This window comes from Mytilus galloprovincialis, chromosome 9 (genome assembly GCF_965363235.1).
Source record: "Mytilus galloprovincialis chromosome 9, xbMytGall1.hap1.1, whole genome shotgun sequence".
NCBI lineage: Eukaryota > Metazoa > Mollusca > Bivalvia > Mytilida > Mytilidae > Mytilus > Mytilus galloprovincialis.
Genome location: NC_134846.1, coordinates 94,444,270 through 94,467,587, shown reverse-complemented (window position 1 = coordinate 94,467,587; position 23,318 = coordinate 94,444,270). Strand labels below are relative to the sequence as shown.

Below are 23,318 nucleotides of genomic sequence, written 5' to 3'. Positions count from 1 at the left end.
CAAATGGATTGCTCTTGTTTCACAACCAACATTGACATTTCTTTTACTGTTAATAGCTGAACACACCTAGTTTAAGCATAACCTTTTTCTAGCTAAGGTGTTAAATTAAAATTACATCAATAAGGATTCAATAAGTTGAATTATTCACTTGCAAGTAAATAATTCAATAATGATGATCCTTAGCTTATTTTAACAAAATTAAACCAAACTGGCTGCTAAAAGCGAATTATTATTTCACTTTTTTCCTTTCATAAATGATTGAACCACAAAAAAACATTTTATTTTTTTCTATATATCATAGCTAGTGCCCCTTTAAGGGACCTGTCGGTCAATACAGGTAGATCTTTTACTGAAAAACATAAATGCTAGTGAATCTGGTGTATGTAAAGAATGACGTCAATAAGAAAGGATTCAAAATAAAATCAACACAACAATGTGAATTAATATGATTTTTATTTACAGTATGTGTAAAACTTCAATACAGTATTGTCCAACCATCTTGTTTGTTGGTATTGCACATCTAGACTTCAGTTGTTGTAGTAGAGCATCTAAACTTACTAACTGATCGTAAAACTCAACCTGAAAAATAACATCTAGACATCAGTTGTTGTAGTAGAGCGTCTAAACTTACTAACTGATTGTAAAACTCAACCTGAAAATAACAGAGCAATAACAACAATTGTAACCCTAAATTTAACAAAATTAATAACAACAGGACTGATTTTTACCCTGCTTTTAGTTGAAATAAACCCATTAAATATGAAAATGTAATGTACAGACTACACAGGGAGGAAAAGAGAACAGCCAAATATTTTTAAGGTATGTTACCCCTAAAATTAACAGACTAATAACAACAGGACTGCTAATTCTGTTACCACCAAAAATAACAAATATAGTAACAAGACTGACTACTCTGTAGCAAAACAAAATAACAGAATAAAAAAAACAGGTCACTCCTCTATTATCCCCTAAACTAAATCTAAAAAAAACCAGGTCACTCCTCTATTATCCCCTAAACTAAATCTAACATATTATACAGATGTATCAATACTCCTATCTGAATATTCATCTGAGTTTTTACAATACTATACAAATGCATCAGGGGAGATAATCCTACCATTAAATACCTTAGATTCTAGAATACTGTGCAGATTCACAAGTACAACTTTTATCAAGGGAGATTATCCTATCATTAAATACCTTAGATTCTAGAATACGGTGCAGATTCATAATTACGCCTCTCATAAGAGGAGATAATCCTATCAATATTTACCTGAGATTCTACAATACTATGCAGATGCACAAGTACACATCTGGCATCAGGGGAGATAATCATATCAATATTTACGTGAGATTCTAGAATAATATGCAGATGCACAAGTACACCTCTCACCAGGGGAGATAATCCAATCAATATTTACCTGAGATTCTACAATACTATGCAGATGCACAAGAACACCTCTCACCAGGGGAGATAATCATATCAATATTTACCTGAGATTCTACAATACTATGCAGATGCACAAGTACACCTCTCACCAGGGGAGATAATCATATCAATATTTACCTGAGATTCTACAATACTATGCAGATGCACAAGTACACCTCTCACCAGGGGAGATAATCATATCAATATTTACCTGAGATTCTACAATACTATTCAGATGCACAAGTACACCTCTCATCAGGGGAGATAATCCAATCAATATTTACCTGAGATTCTACAATACTATGCAGATGTACAAGTACAAATCTGGCATCAGGGGAGATAACCATATCAATATTTACCTGAGATTCTACAATACTATGGAGATGCACAAGTACATCTCTCACCAAGGGAGATAATCCTTTCAATATTAAACTGAGATTCTACAATACTATGCAGATGCACAAGTACACCTCTCACCAGGGGAGATAATCATATCAATATTTACCCGAGATTCTACAATACTATTCAGATGCACAAGTACACCTCTCATCAGGGGAGATAATCCAATCAATATTTACCTGAGATTCTATAATACTATGCAGATGCACAAATACAAATCTGGCATCAGGGGAGATAACCATATCAATATTTACCTGAGATTCTACAATACTATGGAGATGCACAAGTACATCTCTCACCAAGGGAGATAATCCTTTCAATATTTACCTGAGATTCTACAATACTATGCAGATGCACAAGTACACCTCTCACCAGGGGAGATAATCATATTAATATTTACCTGAGATTCTACAATACTATGGAGATGCACAAGTACACCTCTCACCAGGGGAGATAATCCTTTCAATATTTACCTGAGATTCTACAATACTATGCAGATGCACAAGTACACCTCTGGCATCAGGGGAGATAATTAGTTGTGTAAAATGTCCATCTAATATACAACATAACCAGTCTACAACCTGAAACAATAATAATGATATTGATTAGTCAGGCAAACCAGACATTCACCATATCATACTGGTATTGTCTGAAATGTAGAAAATTACCTGCACCAAGGAAGGATTGTTTGTTATTTCTGGTATAAATCTGAATATGAAGTAATTACCTGCCCCTAGCAATGGATATTTCTGGTTAAATCTGAGTATGAAGTAATTACCTGCCCCAAGGAATGGATATTTCTGGTTAGATCTGAATATGAAGTAGTTACCTTCCCCAAGGAAAGGATATTTCTGGTTAAATCTGAGTATGAAGTAATTACCTGCCCCAAGGAAAGGATATTTCTGGTTAAATCTGAGAATGAAGAAATACCTGCCCCAAGGACAGATTGTTTGGTATTCCTGGTCAAATCTGAATATGAAGAACTGTGGATTCATTCATTTTGTTGGGTATAAATTTTTCGTGGATTGCAAAAAACTTGCATTTTCGTGGTTTTTGCTTATCTCTACATACAAAGCCCATAAAAAATTTGTAATTCATTGAACTATTGAATTTATGGTTCACCTGTTCCAACGAAACCCACACTAATTGGTATTTAAAAAAAAAACTTGAGGTTCTAAAGAGCCTGTATTGCTCACCTGACTCTACTTGGGTTTTTGAAATCATATAAAAAAGATAAAATTTGGCTACAAAGTTAAAAAAAACTTGTTCAGCACCTCATAAGGAACATTAATGCTATGTTGGGTTTCATTCAATTCAGTGGTTCTCTAAAAGAAGACCTTTGTATGCATTTCCCATAGGGTTCTATGATAAACTAAACCCCCCGCTGGCAGCCATCTTGGATGATGGATCGGCTACAAAGTAACAACACTTGGTCAGTATCTCATAAGAAACATTTATGCTATGTTTGATTTCATTCCATTCAGTGGTTCTCTAAAAGAAGAAATTTGAATGTATTTCCCATAGGGTCCTATGTAAAACTAAGTCCCCCCACTGGCTGCCATATTAGATGTTTGATCGGCGACAAAGTAACAACACTTGGTCAGCATCTCATTAGGAACATTCATGCTATGTTTTGTTATATTCCATTCAGTGGTTCACTAAAAGAAGTCATTTGTATGTATTTCCCATAGGGTCCTATGTTAAACTAAGTGCCCTGCTGGTGGCCATCTTGGATGATGGATCGGCTACAAAGTCACAACACTTGGTCAGCACCACATCCGTAACAATCATGCTATGTTTGATTTTATTCCATTCAGTGGTTCTCTAAAAGAAGAAATTTGAATGTATTTCCCATGGGTCCTATGTTAAACTAAGTCCCCCGCTGGCAGCCATCTTGGACCATGGATCAGCTACAAAGTAACAACACTTGGTCAGCACCTCATAAGAAATATTCATGCTATGCTTGATTTCATTCCATTTAGTGGTTCTCTAAAAGAAGTCATTTGTATGCATTTCCCATAGGGTCCTATGTTAAACTAAGTCCCCTGCTGGCAGCCATCTTGGATGATGGATCGGCTACAAAGTAACAACACTTGGTCAGCACCTCATAAGGAATATTCATGCTATGCTTGATTTCATTCCATTTAGTGGTTCTCTAAAAGAAGTCATTTGTATGCATTTCCCATAGGGTCCTATGTTAAACTAAGTCCCCCGCTTGCAGCCATCTTGGATGATGGATCGGCTACAAAGTAACAACACTTGGTCAGCACCTCATAAGAAATGTTCATGCTATGCTTGATTTCATTCCATTTAGTGGTTCTCTAAAAGAAGTCATTTGTATGCATTTCCCATAGGGTCCTATGTTAAACTAAGTCCCCTGCTGGCAGCCATCTTGGATGATGGATCGGCTACAAAGTAACAACACTTGGTCAGCACCTCATAAGGAATATTCATGCTATGCTTGATTTCATTCCATTTAGTGGTTCTCTAAAAGAAGTCATTTGTATGCATTTCCCATAGGGTCCTATGTTAAACTAAGTCCCCCGCTTGCAGCCATCTTGGATGATGGATCGGCTACAAAGTAACAACACTTGGTCAGCACCTCATAAGGAATATTCATGCTATGCTTGATTTCATTCCATTTAGTGGTTCTCTAAAAGAAGTCATTTGTATGCATTTTCCATAGGGTCCTATGTTAAACTAAGTCCCCCGCTGGCGGCCATCTTGGATGATGGATTGGCTACAAAGTAACAACACTTGATCAGCACCTCATCAGGAACATTCATGCCATGTTTGGTTTCATTCCATTCAGTGGCTCTCTAGTAGAAGTTCAAAATGTAAAATATTAACAACGACCACGACGGACGACGGACGCCAAGTGATGAGAAAAGCTCACTTGGCCCAGGTTAGCTAAAAATGAAACTACAGTAATATCTGTCTCAACGAAGGTGTTTGGTATTTCTGGTTAAATCAGAGTGAAATAATTACCTGGCCCAACGAAGGATTGTTTGGTATATCTTCTATCTGTTCTGGTCCTATGTTAAGCAGAAAGTATAAATACTCTAACAAAACCTGTAAAGATAAAAGATTCCTGTCACAACTACATAGTCATTTTAGTGTCAGTGATCAGTTACTACTGTCACTACATTTAACATTTTAATTTTACCAATTGAGTTATGTCCCTTTGTCCATAAACCTGCAGGTAGAACAGATACATTAAATAGTATACATGATGAATTATTTTCTCCAACTCCAGATACATAACCCCTTCATTTTGTGAAATATATATCTTAGAATATACAGTGAAAAATGTTTGAATTAAACCCTGACAAAACCGAATTTCAGTTTACTCACCAGAACATTTTTAAATGAGAGCATTCCGACACACTCTACCAGGAACACATCATTGAATGCCATGTGTAAGATCTGATTTCTGATTACATGTTAAGTATAATCAAACTTTATTTTGCTTCTGTAGATTATACTCCTTCAACCTTTTCTCTTTGTTAATAACACTGTAATATTGTTCATACTTTGGTTTCATTACTTGGACTAATCATGCTTATGATTGGACTAATCATGCTTATGATTTGGATTGCACCTTTTGTAATTTCCTTCTTTTTTTAACTTGCGTTTAACATAAAAACAAGTAAGTGTACTGATTGATATTTTAGTCTGAGATACATAATTTTGCCCTAATGTATAAACTTTCAACTGAATAAATACTAGCAGAATTGTCAACATTTCTATACAAAAACTTGCAATATGTAGCGTTTCATTAATATTCTTTCATAGTATTCAAAGGCAAACAAATGTGTGAGTATTGACAAAAGGATACATAAAATACATCTTTGAAGAGGACAGTGGACATCCTTCTACAGTTGACTGACCATTTTGTTGTTCATCTAAATCTTTTTCTTCTAAACTACAAAGATAAGACACAATTTTCTGTCATGTATATCAAACTATAAAGATAAGACACAATTTTCTGTCAAGTATATCAAACAACAAAGATAACACACAATTTTCTGTCAAGTATATCAAACAACAAAGATAAGACACAGTTTTCTGTCATGTATATCAAACTACAAAGATAAGACACAATTTTCTGTCATGTATATCAAACTATAAAGATAAGACACAATTTTCTGTCATGTATATCAAACTACAAAGATAAGACACAGTTTTCTGTCATGTATATCAAACTATAAAGATAAGACACAATGTTCTGTCATGTATATCAGGAACATTATTTTCTGTCATGTATATCAAACTACAAAGATAAGACACAATTTTCTGTCATGTATATCAAACTACAAAGATAAGACACAATTTTCTGTCATGTATATCAAACTACAAAGATAAGACACAATTTTCTGTCATGTATATCAAACTACAAAGATAAGACACAATTTTCTGTCATGTATATCAAACTACAAAGATAAGACACAGTTTTCTGTCATGTATATCAAACTATAAAGATAAGACACAATTTTCTGACATGTATATCAAACTACAAAGATAAGACACAGTTTTCTGTCATGTATATCAAACTATAAAGATAAGACACAATTTTCTGTCATGTATATCAAACTACAAAGATAAGACACAATTTTCTGTCATGTATATCAAACTACAAAGATAAGACACAATTTTCTGTCATGTATATCAAACTACAAAGATAAGACACAATTTTCTGTCATGTATATCAAACTACAAAGATAAGACACAGTTTTCTGTCATGTATATCAAACTATAAAGATAAGACACAATTTTCTGACATGTATATCAAACTACAAAGATAAGACACAGTTTTCTGTCATGTATATCAAACTATAAAGATAAGACACAATTTTCTGTCATGTATATCAAACTACAAAGATAAGACACAAGTTTCTGTCAAGTATATCAAACTACAAAGATAAGACACAGTTTTCTGTCATGTATATCAAACTATAAAGATAAGACACAATTTTCTGTCATGTATATCAAACTATAAAGATAAGACACAATTTGCTGTCATGTATATCAAACTATAAAGATAAGACACAATGTTCTGTCATGTATATCAGGAACATTATTTTCTGTCATGTATATCAAACTACAAAGATAAGACACAATTTTCTGTCATGTATATCAAACTATAAAGATAAGACACAATTTTCTGTCATGTATATCAAACTATAAAGATAAGACACAGTTTTCTGTCATGTATATCAAACTACAAAGATAAGACACAATTTTCTGTCAAGTATATCAAACTACAAAGATAAGACACAGTTTTCTGTCATGTATATCAAACTATAAAGATAAGACACAATGTTCTGTCATGTATATCAGGAACATTATTTTCTGTCATGTATATCAAACTACAAAGATAAGACACAATTTTCTGTCATGTATATCAAACTACAAAGATAAGACACAGTTTTCTGTCATGTATATCAAACTACAAAGATAAGACACAATTTTCTGTCAAGTATATCAAACTACAAAGATAAGACACAGTTTTCTGTCATGTATATCAAACTACAAAGATAAGACACAGTTTTCTGTCATGTATATCAAACTACAAAGATAAGACACAATTTTCTGACATGTATATCAAACTACAAAGATAAGACACAATTTTCTGTCATGTATATCAAACTACAAAGATAAGACACAGTTTTCTGTCATGTATATCAAACTATAAAGATAAGACACAATTTTCTGTCATGTATATCAAACTACAAAGATAAGACACAGTTTTCTGTCATGTATATCAAACTACAAAGATAAGACACAATTTTCTGTCAAGTATATCAAACTACAAAGATAAGACACAGTTTTCTGTCAAGTAAATCAAACTATAAAGATAAGACACAATTTTCTGTCATGTATATCAAACTATAAAGATAAGACACAATTTTCTGTCATGTATATCAAACTACAAAGATAAGACACAGTTTTCTGTCATGTATATCAAACTACAAAGATAAGACACAATTTTCTGACATGTATATCAAACTACAAAGATAAGACACAATTTTCTGTCATGTATATCAAACTACAAAGATAAGACACAGTTTTCTGTCATGTATATCAAACTATAAAGATAAGACACAATGTTCTGTCATGTATATCAGGAACATTATTTTCTGTCATGTATATCAAACTACAAAGATAAGAGACAATTTTCTGTCATGTATATCAAACTATAAAGATAAGACACAATTTTCTGTCATGTATATCAAACTACAAAGATAAGACACAATTTTCTGTCATGTATATCAAACTATAAAGATAAGACACAATGTCATGTATATCAAACTACAAAGATAAGACACAATTTTCTGTCATGTATATCAAACTATAAAGATAAGACACAATGTTCTGTCATGTATATCAGGAACATTATTTTCTGTCATGTATATCAAACTACAAAGATAAGACACAATTTTCTGTCATGTATATCAAACTACAAAGATAAGACACAATTTTCTGTCATGTATATCAAACTACAAAGATAAGACACAATTTTCTGTCATGTATATCAAACTACAAAGATAAGACACAATTTTCTGTCATGTATATCAGGAACATTATTTTCTGTCATGTATATCAAACTACAAAGATAAGACACAATTTTCTGTCATGTATATCAAACTATAAAGATAAGACACAATGTTCTGTCATGTATATCAGGAACATTATTTTCTGTCATGTATATCAAACTACAAAGATAAGACACAATTTTCTGTCATGTATATCAAACTATAAAGATAAGACACAATGTTCTGTCATGTATATCAGGAACATTATTTTCTGTCATGTATATCAAACTACAAAGATAAGACACAATTTTCTGTCATGTATATCAAACTACAAAGATAAGACACAATTTTCTGTCATGTATATCAAACTACAAAGATAAGAAACAATTTTCTGTCTTGTATATCAGGAACATTATTTTCTGTCATGTATATCAAACTACAAAGATAAGACACAATTTTCTGTCATGTATATCAAACTATAAAGATAAGACACAATGTTCTGTCATGTATATCAGGAACATTATTTTCTGTCATGTATATCAAACTACAAAGATAAGACACAATTTTCTGTCATGTATATCAAACTATAAAGATAAGACACAATGTTCTGTCATGTATATCAGGAACATTATTTTCTGTCATGTACAGGGGTCACCACACTTCAAAATTATGGGGAGAAGTCACTTCTCCCTGGCAGCCAAACAAGGAGAAGTGAAGACCGAACAGGGAGACTTCAGGGAGAAGTAAAGGCCCAACAGGGAGACTTCAGGGAAAATCGACAGATCGCGTTTTACGGTTTATACTTTTTATGAATAAAATTTTCTAAGAATCTATACCTTTTTGTTACTTTTCTAATCATTTTTGCATGACAATTGCTAAGGAAGTACATTTTGTAAGTCCTTGTCTTGCCATGCTTGTAGTCTGAAATACTTTTTTATTTACATGTGTACCTATGCAAATTGTCAAAAATATCATGACATAAGGACCATAAGTTAATGGCATAAGAGCTATGTTTATTCTGGTAGGTCTAAATGAATTGAAGATTTGACATCGATCAAATTATGCTGCATTTCAAAGACTTTAAAATTAAACCAAGTCCAAGAACCTTTTAAAACAAAAATAATAATCAATTAAGAAAAGTTAAAATACGGTTTCACTGTCTTTCACAGCTAAGATCATGATTCTAATATGTATTTGTTCTTTAAATAATATTTTATAAGAATTCAGAGAGAAAACTGTTTGACATGTGTTGAAAACATAAAGTAAAACTGTTAATTTTAAATCGTGTACATGTAATCGCACACGTTTGCGGTATTTTCATGGAAATGCCGATTTCCAAAATCAAGTTGCCGTTAGAAATGTATATAATTGATTCTAAAACACTTCACGAGTGTTTAAAATTTGACTAAATCACAAAAAGTAACATCGGAAAAGTCATATTTTTCATAACCGGAATTGAATAGGTACTTGTAAATCAAAAACAAATACGGTGCGATCCGCGTAAAAAATTCTTACTTTGCCGTTCCTAATCAAATTCATGAGCAGATATTCATTGAAATACTGTTTAAAGGACCTTTAGCTGAAACAAAGCACATGTATCAGTCTGTTTAACAAAATCCTGAACAAAAAAACGACTGCGTTTTGTAGTTTATAATCGTTGTGCTGGTTCCCGGCAGTGTACTAAACTAAATACGTAGTAAAAATACAAGCGGATACCAGTTGATAATATTCCGTTTTTTGAAAAGAAAGCTGAAATTTTTTATGGGGCATCACATATTGTCAGTAAATATAAGAAAATCAAAATCAATAGTGCATATCAATATGGATTAGGTAAATGATGAGAGTTGAAAAGATGAAATGGAGCCATCTACAATTTTCAACAACAAAGATGGCGGACAATAAACAATCATAATAAAATCGATATTTTTCTTTTTTCTTGCTTATAGTACACCCGGGCATGCAATTTTTATATTGAAGTATGATACTATCGCGGAGAAATCAGTTCTGAATTTAGGGAAAACATGCTTTGTATTTCAATACCTATCGGTCGTTTACGTTTGAATCGAGAATTTCTCAAAAATCATGAGGCGACATTGGGGAATTTTACTGAAAATCAAGGGCGACATAAACTTCTCCCTGGCGCTTCTCTAGAGCGAAGTGGGGAGACCTAGAGTCGCTCACTTCGCCTGGTATGGTGACCCCTGCATGTATATCAGGAACATTATATTGGATTTGATATTTTTAAATGGAATCTTGTATCAACATGTTTTATTTTACTGGTATATTTGAATTTTGTGTAAACAGAGAAATCTTGTAACCAGTGATATTTTGCTGTAATATTTACAGCCGATTCCATCCAGTGTGTAGTATAGTATCCTTTGGTTAGCTTGCTTGCTAGCTGAACCTTGAAGTTTTTATTAGGTAAGGTAAACTATCCTCCTTTAAGAGTAGACTAGTCTGACAGATAACAAATCTATCTGTTTGTAGGACTAGGCTACTTCGACAGGAGAGTAGTATACGTTATCTAATAAAAACTTCACGGTTCAGCTAACAAGCAAGCTAACCAAAGATATTACCTTTGTCTACACACTCAATGGAATTGGCTGTAACAAGTTTTATTTTGCTGTAATACTTTAATCTTGAGTAAACAGATTAATCTAGTATTAACAGTGTTATTTTACTGAAGAGGCAAGATTCTGGTATATTGGTACTACACTGCAATGTGCCTTGTCTTGGTGTACTCACCTTAAAATATAATTTAACATCTTACAGAGGCAAGATTCTGGTATATTGGAGATATACTCCAAGATATTTTTCAGCAAACCTGTTTCTTTATGTTTGATAAGAGCATCAAACAAATGTGTCATCAATCTACAAAGTAAAACAGATCTGGGTTATTCACCAAAATATCATTGTACAACTAGTCAATCAGATCTGGGTTATTCACCAAAATATCATTGTACAACTAGTCAATCAGATCTGGGTTATTCACCAAAATATCATTGTACAACTAGTCAAACAGATCTGGGTTATTCACCAAAATATCATTGTACAACTAGTCAATCAGATCTGGGTTATTCACCAAAATATCATTGTATAACTAGTCAATCAGATCTGGGTTATTCACCAAAATATCATTGTACAACTAGTCAATCAGATCTGGGTTATTCACCAAAATATCATTGTATAACTAGTCAAACAGATCTGGGTTATTCACCAAAATATCATTGTACAACTAGTCAATCAGATCTGGGTTATTCACCAAAATATCATTGTACAACTAGTCAATCAGATCTGGGTTATTCACCAAAATATCATTGTACAACTAGTCAATCAGATCTGGGTTATTCACCAAAATATCATTGTATAACTAGTCAAACAGATCAGGGTTATTCACCAAAATATCATTGTACAACTAGTCAATCAGATCTGGGTTATTCACCAAAATATCATTGTACAACTAGTCAATCAGATTTGGGTTATTCACCAAAATATCATTGTATAACTAGTCAAACAGATCAGGGTTATTCACCAAAATATCATTGTACAACTTGTCAATCAGATCAGGGTAATTCACCAAATATCATTGTACAACTAGTCAATCAGATCAGGGTTATTCAACAAAATATCATTGTATAACTAGTCAAACAGATCAGGGTTATTCACCAAAATATCATTGTACAACTAGTTAATCAGATCAGGGTAATTCACCAAATATCATTGTACAACTAGTCAATCAGATCAGGGTTATTCAACAAAATATCATTGTATAACTAGTCAAACAGATCAGGGTTATTCACCAAAATATCATTGTACAACTAGTTAATCAGATCAGGGTAATTCACCAAATATCATTGTACAACTAGTCAATCAGATCAGGGTAATTCACCAAATATCATTGTACAACTAGTCAATCAGATCAGGGTTATTCAACAAAATATCATTGTATAACTAGTCAAACAGATCAGGGTTATTCACCAAAATATCATTGTACAACTAGTTAATCAGATCAGGGTAATTCACCAAATATCATTGTACAACTAGTCAATCAGATCAGGGTAATTCACCAAATATCATTGTACAACTAGTCAATCAGATCAGGGTTATTCAACAAAATATCATTGTATAACTAGTCAAACAGATCAGGGTTATTCACCAAAATATCATTGTACAACTAGTTAATCAGATCAGGGTAATTCACCAAATATCATTGTACAACTAGTCAATCAGATCAGGGTAATTCACCAAATATCATTGTACAACTAGTCAATCAGATCAGGGTTATTCAACAAAATATCATTGTATAACTAGTCAAACAGATCAGGGTTATTCACCAAAATATCATTGTACAACTAGTTAATCAGATCAGGGTAATTCACCAAATATCATTGTACAACTAGTCAATCAGATCAGGGTTATTCACCAAAATATCATTGTACAACTAGTCAATCAGATCAGGGTTATTCAACAAAATATCATTGTACAACTAGTCACTCAGACTCCTGTGTTTCTCTGTAAATTCATAAAATTAAGAATGGAACTGTGGAATATGTCAGAGAGACAATAACCTGACCAAAGATCAGACAACAGCTGAAGGCCACCAATGGGTCTTCAAAGCAGCAAACTATAAGATAAAATGGAACCTAAAATAACTAAATTCATCAAAGGTAAACTTTTTTTCAAGACTAGTTTTGATTCATTTCTTGTATTGCTGATCCTTTATCTAAATACAGTTTATTTCTATCCACAATATATTTTGTCATATTCACCAAAATTTGGTAAAAAATCATCATTTAGTGACAATTCTTGTTCTCTCAAACTAATATGTGTGTCCCATAATTATAAAATACCCAGAGTCAAACTTTTGACCATGATCATTTATGTTAACAACATAAAATATTAAAGTGGTAAAGGATCACATAATTATTTATTTTTGTAGATATGCACAGGGATGGTTTTGTGTCATACAAGTGAGAGGTTTAGCTAGCTATAAAACCAGGTAAATCCATTATTTACTACTTAAGAAAATGCCTGTACCAAGTCAGGAATATGACATTTGTGTCCCTTCGTGTGATGTGTTTGAGCTTTTAGTTTTGCCATTAGATTCAAGACTTTTCTGTTTTGAATTTTCCTTGGCGTTCCGTATTTCTGAAATTTGACTTTTTAGTTGAAGTTTTTGCCAATGACTTTCAGCATAGATTTTATTAAGCCTTGTTTGCCAGTGTAGTTATTTCAACCCTTGTTTGTGACCCACCTTCTGATAAGAGGTAAATTATCAGGCAAAGTTTCATTTCTAAACTACTGATGTGTTAATTACACAGTATGTACTTACACAGAAGGTATAGCCTGTGTTTCTATAAGATGTACTTACACAGAAGGTATAGCCTGTGTTTCTATAAGATGTACTTACACAGAAGGTATAGCCTGTGCTTCTATAAAATGTACTACACAGAAGGTATAGCCTGTGCTTCTATAAAATGTACTTACACAGAAGGTATAGCCTGTGTTGTTATAAGATGTACTTACACAGAAGGTATAGCCTGTGTTTCTATAAGATGTACTTACACAGAAGGTATAGCCTGTGCTTCTATAAGATGTACTTACACAGAAGGTATAGCCTGTGCTTCTATAAGATGTACTTACACAGAAGGTATAGCCTGTGTTTCTATAAGATGTACTTACACAGAAGGTAAAGCCTGTGTTTCTATAAGATGTACTTACACAGAAGGTATAGCCTGTGCTTCTATAAGATGTACTTACACAGAAGGTATAGCCTGTGTTTCTATAAGAAACTGTACTTCTGTCTTTGGGAAGAACTTCTTTTCAGTGAGACAACGTTGTACAAAGTGCAGCATCAAATTACTTTGACTCTCTAGGTCTGATAATAATGGCTTCACTTTGTTAAACATTTCAGTAAACTTTTTATAGTTTGTCACCTGAAAAAAAAATATTGACATTCTATTACGGTAAAATTTTAAAAACAAAATACCAAAGGACAAGGTATGATAAGGGGCATTTTTGGCCCCCTCTTCAAATGACTTCATATTCAATCCATCATTAGTTTATGCATAGTGACTTAAAAAAATGTTGAACATTTCGTGTTTATGTGATTATTTGGTTGCCTAGCAACGGATTTCATAAAACGAACTATAATATCCATCTCTATTGCAATTGCCCTAGAAAAAAACTTCTGAATCTATTAAAATGAATGGTAACGTGTTACCAAACACTTGAATATTTATTATTGTTGGGTCTATCATTTTAAAATGTTCTTAATAGCAACCTAGCAACCACAATGTTGCCTAGTAACCACACAAAAGTACTTTTTTATTCAATGTTATCTATAAAAAAAAAATGAAAAATTCAAATATTTTCATACAACTCATATTAAGGCGACTCCTATATTGATATATTTAGAAACAACGTTTGCATGAAAAAAACACAATTTGATTTTGTATCTATATATATATAACCTGTCAAATCAACCCGAGTTTTCCTTAGCAACGCATAATTAGTTTTAAGTTAACAGTTGAAGAACACTTCAAAAAATGTTTAGTATCACTGAGTGTAATCTTTAAGCTTGAAACGTAGAACTAACGGATATTTATCAGTACCTTTAGTGCAGATGTGCAATTCTAATATAATTCTTCATTCAGTGTTTCTATGATTACACAGGGTCGTATCCATGATATAATATCTTGCTTAGCAACCATTGCAAATCAGATATATAATAATAATAATGTATATCTAAGTATGTATTTTCATATAAAAGAGAGACAGCAGATACATATTTTTTTAGTTTTGAATACTTTGTATAATAATCTAAGATTCTTTGCTGCTAACAACAGGCTTATGACATAAACCCCCCCCCCCCCCCTGTTTTCACAATATTTTTTTTTCTCTATTGTTATTTACATAACAAAATCAATTGTGCATGATCTGATGAATAGGCAATGTTATTTATGACTATAAGGTTTCAATTAATTTCCTTATTTTTTTCTTAGCCCAAAGATTGAATAATTTAACTTAAATAAATGGAGAATGTGTCCATAGGGACTCAGTTGATGCTCCCATTAACATTTAAAGATATAGAGAGACATTACTCAAGAACTTTAAAAGTGACGCTACCAAAATTAATTTGAACTAAAACTGAGTTTTGTGGCAATAATCATTATATATGCATTTCATAGTATTTAATTGAGACAAACTTAAGTTAGAGATCGGAAACAAAAAAAATCAGCTTTTTTTTCCATTTGTAAAGGAGCATAACCCTAGAACACAAACTAAAGAAATTACCAAAATTCATACTTGGTACGTGTTTTGTGGTAATAAGCATTGTTTATAAGTTTCATGACATTTTAGGTTGAAGCAAAATAAAGTTAGAGAACGGAAACGAACAATTCAGCAATTTTGCTTTTAGTAAAGGGGCATAACTCATGAACTGGAAAAGTGGCACCATCAAAATTCAAACTTTATCTGTGTTTTGTTGTAATGAACAGTGTGTATACGTTTTATATCATTTGGAAGAGACAAACTAAAGTTGGAAAACGGAAACGAAAAATTCACCATTTTTTCCTTTTGTTAAGGAGCATAACTCTAACTGGTAAAAGTGACGCCACCAAAATGGAACTTGACCTGTGTTTTGTGTGTATAAGTATTTTAACATTTGGTTGAGGAAAACTAAAGGTAGACATCGGAAACCAATTTGGAATGTATAGACGGACAAGGGTACAACTTAATGCTCGCTCCGCTAAAGAGGGGGCATAAAAATTAGAGGACGGATGCATGCTCTTTACTAATTACGTGGGGCACACAAAAATAGTTGAGAACTATTAGAGTAGAAATTATTAATGTGTGAACTTGGCTGCTGACTTTCAAAATTTACATAAGCGTCCATTTTTGTTAAACCTCTTAGTTGTAAAATAAATGTTATGCAGTAAAATGTAGTACCATTCATATTATTTCGAACATTGAGTAAATTGGTGCATACTGTACAGTGTGATTGTTAAATTGATCTACATATTGATATTTTTTTAACTGGGGCTGAGAGGATAGGGGGCGATGACTTTGGGTTCTTTTACAATTTTATTTTTAATCTAAGACAAAAGATGAATATATCATGAAAAAATAGAATAATAACATATCTATCTTTGGGGAATACGGACAATGATAGGAGTTAAGTGGTTTTATAGTCATTTTATTGCATTATGCATTTATTATAAATAAGAAGATGTGGTATGGTTGACAATGGGACAAATCTCTACAGAAGACCAACATGACACAGAAATTAACAACTACATGTATAGGTCACCGTACGACTTCAACAATGAGCAAAACCCATACCGCATTGTCAGTTATAAAAGGCCCCGAAATAACAATTTAAAACGATTCAAACGAGATAACCAACAGCCTAATCTATGCACAAAACAAATGAAACCAAAAACAAATATGTAACAGTTATGATAAGCAAACGGTAACCACTAAATTATCAGGCTCCTGACTTGGGACAGGCACATACATAGAGAATGTGGCAGGTTTAACATACAAACGGGATCCCAAACCTCCCCTAACCTTGGACAGTGGTGTAACAGTAAAACATAAGAACGAACTATACACAATCCGTTGAAAAAGGCTTAACTCATCAGTTTAATAAAAATACAAATAATACAAATAAGTTGACGTGGTACTTGCACATTCCAAAAACAAAAAGACACTGAACCTTTTTGTTCCTCATTATCTAATAGATCCATTGTGTGCTTCTATTGGGTAAGGAAATGTCTTTTCTACATCCCGTCAGAAGATACTCAAAATACAAGTTTAATATACATGGTCTAAAATTCGAATGGACTGGATAGGGAATGTGTCAAAAAGACAATTTATTTCTTTTACAAAAATTAGTTATATTATCCTGTTATCGATTATCAAGTCACATATAGCCAATTCTTCTTTTTTTATTAGAGAAAAGATTCTAAAAAAGAAAAAGTGAAAAGAAATAAAATAAAGTAGTCACAGAAAAAATAGTTTTATTTTTTTTTTAACTGAAACTTCTATCATGTTGTAATGTCAGCTAGCAAGTAACAGCTGATCAGCTTATATACAAGTAGACGCATGGATTTTCGTTTAAAAAAATTAAGCATGCATCTGTAATGTATCTTCGGATTTTGAAAGTGTAACTTTTTTGGGATTATTATATAGTATCATATTTGACTTTGTATTTTTTCAAAGGTTTACAATATTTGCATACACTTAATTAAAGTTTCAAAATTGTATCTAAACCTTGCAGCATTTCTTTTTAATACATGTTATATATTTAAAATATTTATAATAAATTTAATGTGTTTAGACTTTTTATCTTTAGAATTATCTTTAAAAAATTTTATAATAATGTCCTGTATAATCCATCGACAGGGGAGGTAATCTCGGTTCTAATTTAAATCGATTTAAATTTCAAGTTGCATTTCATTTACGTACTATGTACTACACGGATAAAAAGGTTTATAATTTGGTAGGGTCTTTATTCATTTAATGATGTTAAATGTACAGTTTGCTGGTTGTTCTTTGACAACACTGACACTGTCACTTAAAAAAAAATGATGCAAAATCATATGTTCCTTTTCTTTCCCCGACTTAAAAAAAAACAACATAAACATGATAAAGAACGAAAAAGTTTTTTTTCTTCCCAGCATTGAAGTTTTGTTACTTAATCAAGATGACCTGAGTTAAAATAAGATACTTGAGCAAATTCGGAAATACAAGTTCGTTCCGGTCCTTGGTTCACATATTATCGACGTTTCCGTAAAAACAAGGAATTTTCAGTGTAGAATTATTGAATTTTGAACATGAGCGGACGCGAGTACCACAAATATATTTAAAACAGTGAATTATTTCCTTACAAAAAACAACACATTGAAATATCTTCGTGGTACTCGCGTCCGCTCATAGTTAAATATTGCTAAAACGGACACAAAAACCTCGGATTTTCATAAAATTTACGTTTTTCATGAGAAAGAGAGGGGTGTGTAATAATTTTCACACACGGAAAAAGAAAAGCTATATTGATTTTTTGTTAGATGAGACACTATTCTCTTTAGAAATAGCCAAGTTTCTTGGATATTATTCGTTCTAATTTCACCGAAAATAGGGGGCCAGTTGCAATAGCTTATCGTACCTTGTCCTTTGACAGAGTAAATATTTTCTTTCAATGGATTTTACACTAATACCCTGGAACTGAGATTTCAAAGTGTTGATAAATTCAAACTGCATGTTACAAATTACTTATAGATAAACAGCTGCATCAAGAGCGCATGAAATGTCCTTAATGTGCATATTGAAATTGATGAAAGAACAAAATGACATGTGTAAAAGACATTTAATCAAAAACAAATAAATGGCATCACATAGGACTGTTATTAAAACTAAAAGAAATATTTCCACAGTTATCTCTTCTTGGTCAAGGTATTTATAAAACCATTTTTAGTTCTATTATAAAACAGGCAAATTTCAATAAGAACAATTGTAAAAATTTTGTCAGAAATTATTTTTCTTATGATTAAATTAGTGTTTGTATTGAACAGATTGAAAATGTATTATTGATATTGAATAAATACAACATCACATACAGTTTTGAGAGCTGATGCATGAATTTTCATCCACTTAAATTTTTTTTTTTTTACTCAGGTAGATTATCAAATCAAGAGATTATCTGCCCCTGTCATGGCGGCACCCACGAAATTTACTAGCTAAAGAAAAAAGTAATATGTCCACTAGGAAAAAGTAATTTGTCGGGAAAAAACAATGTAAACAGTTGACAACTTAAAAATTACGTCTGCTTTAATTCAGAATAATGTGTAAATATCTTTAATTATATGATTATATGATTACATAATCAACGTCAGATGTGAGAACATTGATTGTTTACATCGGGACTTGTCAGGTCTACTACACGATAATATGACAACTTTAGAAGCTATTGCCGATCTTAAGTCTGTTGTCATGGGTATTGATTCAAAGGTAACACTCTTTACATCAAGGCTAGACTCTGTCGAACAAAACTTAACTCATCTAATTACTGAGGTCAAGTCAGATGTGGTGCAAGTAAGGTCAGATCTTAGTACTACACAAAATGAGGTGGAAAAGCTTAGAACAGATCATAACGAGCTAGAGAGAGGTATAGGGCACATAGAGTCACAACTCAATACTCTAGAAATGGAAAAAATGGAATGTCTGAAAAAAAACCTTGATGACAAACTTTTCGCATTGAAAGAAAATCAACTTTTTCTTGAGAAACATGAGCGTAAATACAATATTCTCATTTACGGTATAAAACAAAAACAAGATGAAAACATATGGCAAGTTGTAGACAATTTCTTTGTGAAAGATTTGGGAATAGAAAAGTTCAAAGCAGAGAGTTTCCCCCTTGCAAATGCCCACAGGATCCCATCAAGAGCCCCAGTTGTTGGCCAAAAAAGACCAGATGCTATTATTGTGAGATTTATGCATTACGAAGACAAACAAGTGATAATGCAAAATGCATACAAAGTTGCAAATAAAAAAATCAGAATAGTTGATGATTTACCTGTCATAATGAAAGAGGCACGAAATGATCTCGCAAAAGCTGCATTTAAAATAAGAAATGACGAGAAATTACAAACCAGAATAAAAGTAAGAGGCATAGTCCTGGTCCTAGAAACACGACTCAACTCAAAGGATGTTTGGAACACGCGCAAAACAATTAATTGTGTGAGATGATACGAGTACATGTATGACTGTGACTAGTTATAGAAGCTGTAAATACAGGCTACACGATAGTATATTGTGCTTTTCTTTGTTGTTTCTATGACTGAAATACTTATCATACAACTTATACATATTAAATTTGTTCAATCTTTTGTAGGACTTGCTTGTCAGTAAGTATATTGCTGCTTTGAATTTGTTTTTGCTTGTGCATCTGTTTTTTGCTTTTCATTTATGCTTTTGTTTGAAGTTGCAATCATAAAGTACAATGTATATATACATAGACTGCATGTTAGTTCATAGTCTTATTATTTAAGCTTAATTTTTTCTCTTCTTAATTTTAAACCATAAATACATGTGTTACTTATCATCTTTCGTTGGTACATACAGGAAGACCTGAATACTGAAGAAAATGCCTTATGAGTCCATTATAAAAACAGATGTTTTAAAAAAAGGAAAAAGGAAAAAAAATGATGTAAAAATTATCTATAGATGAGTAAAGAAAGAAATTTAGATCAATATTTTAGCATTCTAATATTTAGTGCTTTCATAATGACCAATCATGTGAGATTTGAACTACAGGGACAACAACCCAACAACACGCCTTAAATCAAACAAACACAAAGTGTTAAATCTGTAGTGTTTTGGAATTTGAAAGGGATATTTTCTTTGGACTAAATTGTTGATATTTCAAACTTTAAATTTTCTTTACCTAGTATGTTTTACATCAGCATCTGCACCCTTTTATCAAAATTAAGACTACATAGTACTGTATGTACCAACCATGTTCCTCCTTGATACATGTATGTACAAATATACTAAAATATACTGTTAGAATTATTAGTTTTAACAGGATTTTTGAAATTCTATTCATTGCTTTAACATAATTTAATGCTTCCTTATGCTGTATGTTTAGCTTTCACTTTAAACTATTTAGTGCTATTTTGCTGTACTTAGGTTTAACATGTGCTTTTGACAAGAGCCACTACTTTGCAAGTTTCTTGACTATATATATACATGCACTATTTATAGTCTGGTCAAAATCAAACTATATATTGTTTTAAGATAAGAAATATTAAGTACCGGGTAATCAAACTATGAACCTGAATGCATAAAGTACCAGCTTTATTTCTCTCTAAAACATATACAGCTGGGCAAAAGAGTAAAATCTCTGTACACACAAATCATACATAGATGGCTGATATTTGATATAAAAAAGAAATAAATTGTTTTTCTTCATTATCTTTAACTTTTTGAACAAACCTTACTACAATGTATTTAAATATATATTTGGATAAATTAATATAAGAAATATATATATATATATATATATATATTTAAATGACTAAGTTAACTATCATATCAATCAATGACTCTCACAAATCATTATATTGATTTATGATGTAAGGGAGATAATCATCTCTAGCTAGTTTTAATGATAAAGATATTACACATAGAGAACATCATTTCTGTTATTTAAAAGAAAATAGAACAATAGTGGATATGTTACTTTTTGAATAACATAATTTGTTTTTAACCATTTGATTTTCTAGCTTTGTCTCTTCTTGATTATATATGATCTCATTTTTTTCTTCTTTCTATTTTTACATTTTACAAATTGTATGTCTTTTTTCTCTATTTCATGTTATTGGCACAGTAATGTATAATATATTATGCAGCATTGTTGGTGTTTTCTGGTTACAATTTGAATTCTTCTCAGACATGGCAGGTGAGATCAGACATCTCAAAGATATTTTCACATTCACACACTTTATATGTTTTTATATAATATACTGTTATGTGTTGTTTATTGTTTATTGTCTTTTGTTCTTGTTTTGTGCCAAAAATGCATATACATTCTCTAATATCTGTTTTGTGTTTGTATGAATTATTTACAATGGAAAACCAACTTTGCCAAATTTATTTAATGTTGTATCTTAAGAAAAAAATACTGCTGCCAAATTCCAAATTTCAAGGACTTTCTATTATTTATTTTTTTATTTTTTTTTTTTATTTTTTTTTCTCCAGTTTTTATTTTTTTTGTTTTTGTTTTGCATTTGTGTTTTAATTATTTATTATTTTCTCTTCTCTTCTCACTTTCTCTCTTAAATAAAATTCTCACTTTATTGATCAATATTGAAATAATTGATACACAATAATATACTGTATATATATTTTATAATTTTGAGTACTATCAATTACTAACAATTTTTCTAAATATACAATCTAATGTTTAACGAGGCCGGGATAAGGTACCGGTACTTTCTGTATCAAACTAACAAATGTAAAAGTTTTCAATAAAGTATGTATAATGGTGTTTTATGTTCACCAATTCCAAGTATAATGTATGTTGTCCAGTAGATTAATTCAAGCAAAGTCAAGTTCTAGTACATGTACAACATGTGAAATATTAACTAAAATCTGATAATCAAAAGTCCAGTAAATCTGGACAAAAAAATAGAAAATTATTTTAAAATCCTGCCAATTATGTAAAATTTGAGGAAATCAATCAATCAATCAAATTATTGTTTTAAAATTACATATAAAATGATTTTGGCAAAATGGAGTTATCTTACAATATTTTGATGGATGGACATTGGTATCTGAAAATAAGAAAATTAGAATATTTTATATCATGATATATATAATGGGTCCAATCTTCAATGGGTATATAAAAATATACCTTTGTCTCATCTGACAACTGCTGTAAAATGTTATATGGTATAAGAACAAGAGTGCACACACTGAAATGTCTCGCCTTCTTTACTAATCATTGATATTATGTTGATAATCCTAAATACAAAGCTTTATTACGACTGTCACATAAACTTAACATGAACCATGAAAATGAGGTCAAGGTCAGTTGAACCATATGCCAGGCAGACATGTACAGCTAACAATGCCTCCATACAACAAATATAGTTGACCTATTGCTTATAGTTTAAGAAAATAGACCAAAACACAAAAACTTTACACTGAGCAATGAACCGTGAAAACCAGGTCAAGGTCAAATAAAACCTGCACGACTGACATATAGATCATAAAATATTCCCCTACACCAAATATAGTTGACCTATGACATATAGTATTAGATAAAAAGACCAAAACTCAAAAACTTAACTTTGACCACTGAACCATGAAAATGAGGTCAAGGTCAGATGACATCTGCCCGCTAGACATGTACACCTTACAATCATTCCATACAACAAATATAGTAAACC

At 31.7% G+C, this 23,318-nt stretch overlaps 1 protein-coding gene across 1 annotated transcript in view; it reads right to left on the bottom strand.

The window, feature by feature from the left end:
* Positions 1-434: 434 nt before the first annotated feature.
* LOC143046420 (nucleolar protein 11-like) overlaps positions 435-23,318 on the bottom strand; it is a 43,926-nt gene continuing 21,042 nt past the window's right edge. Inside the window, exons 10-16 of the mRNA XM_076219584.1 lie at positions 14,125-14,300; positions 11,110-11,235; positions 5,667-5,753; positions 5,183-5,261; positions 4,817-4,900; positions 2,302-2,409; positions 435-579 (exon numbers count right to left, since the gene is read on the bottom strand). Of these exons, the coding sequence (XP_076075699.1) occupies positions 457-579; positions 2,302-2,409; positions 4,817-4,900; positions 5,183-5,261; positions 5,667-5,753; positions 11,110-11,235; positions 14,125-14,300 (783 nt within the window). The 3' untranslated portion in view covers positions 435-456. The remainder of the gene's footprint in view (positions 580-2,301; positions 2,410-4,816; positions 4,901-5,182; positions 5,262-5,666; positions 5,754-11,109; positions 11,236-14,124; positions 14,301-23,318) is intronic.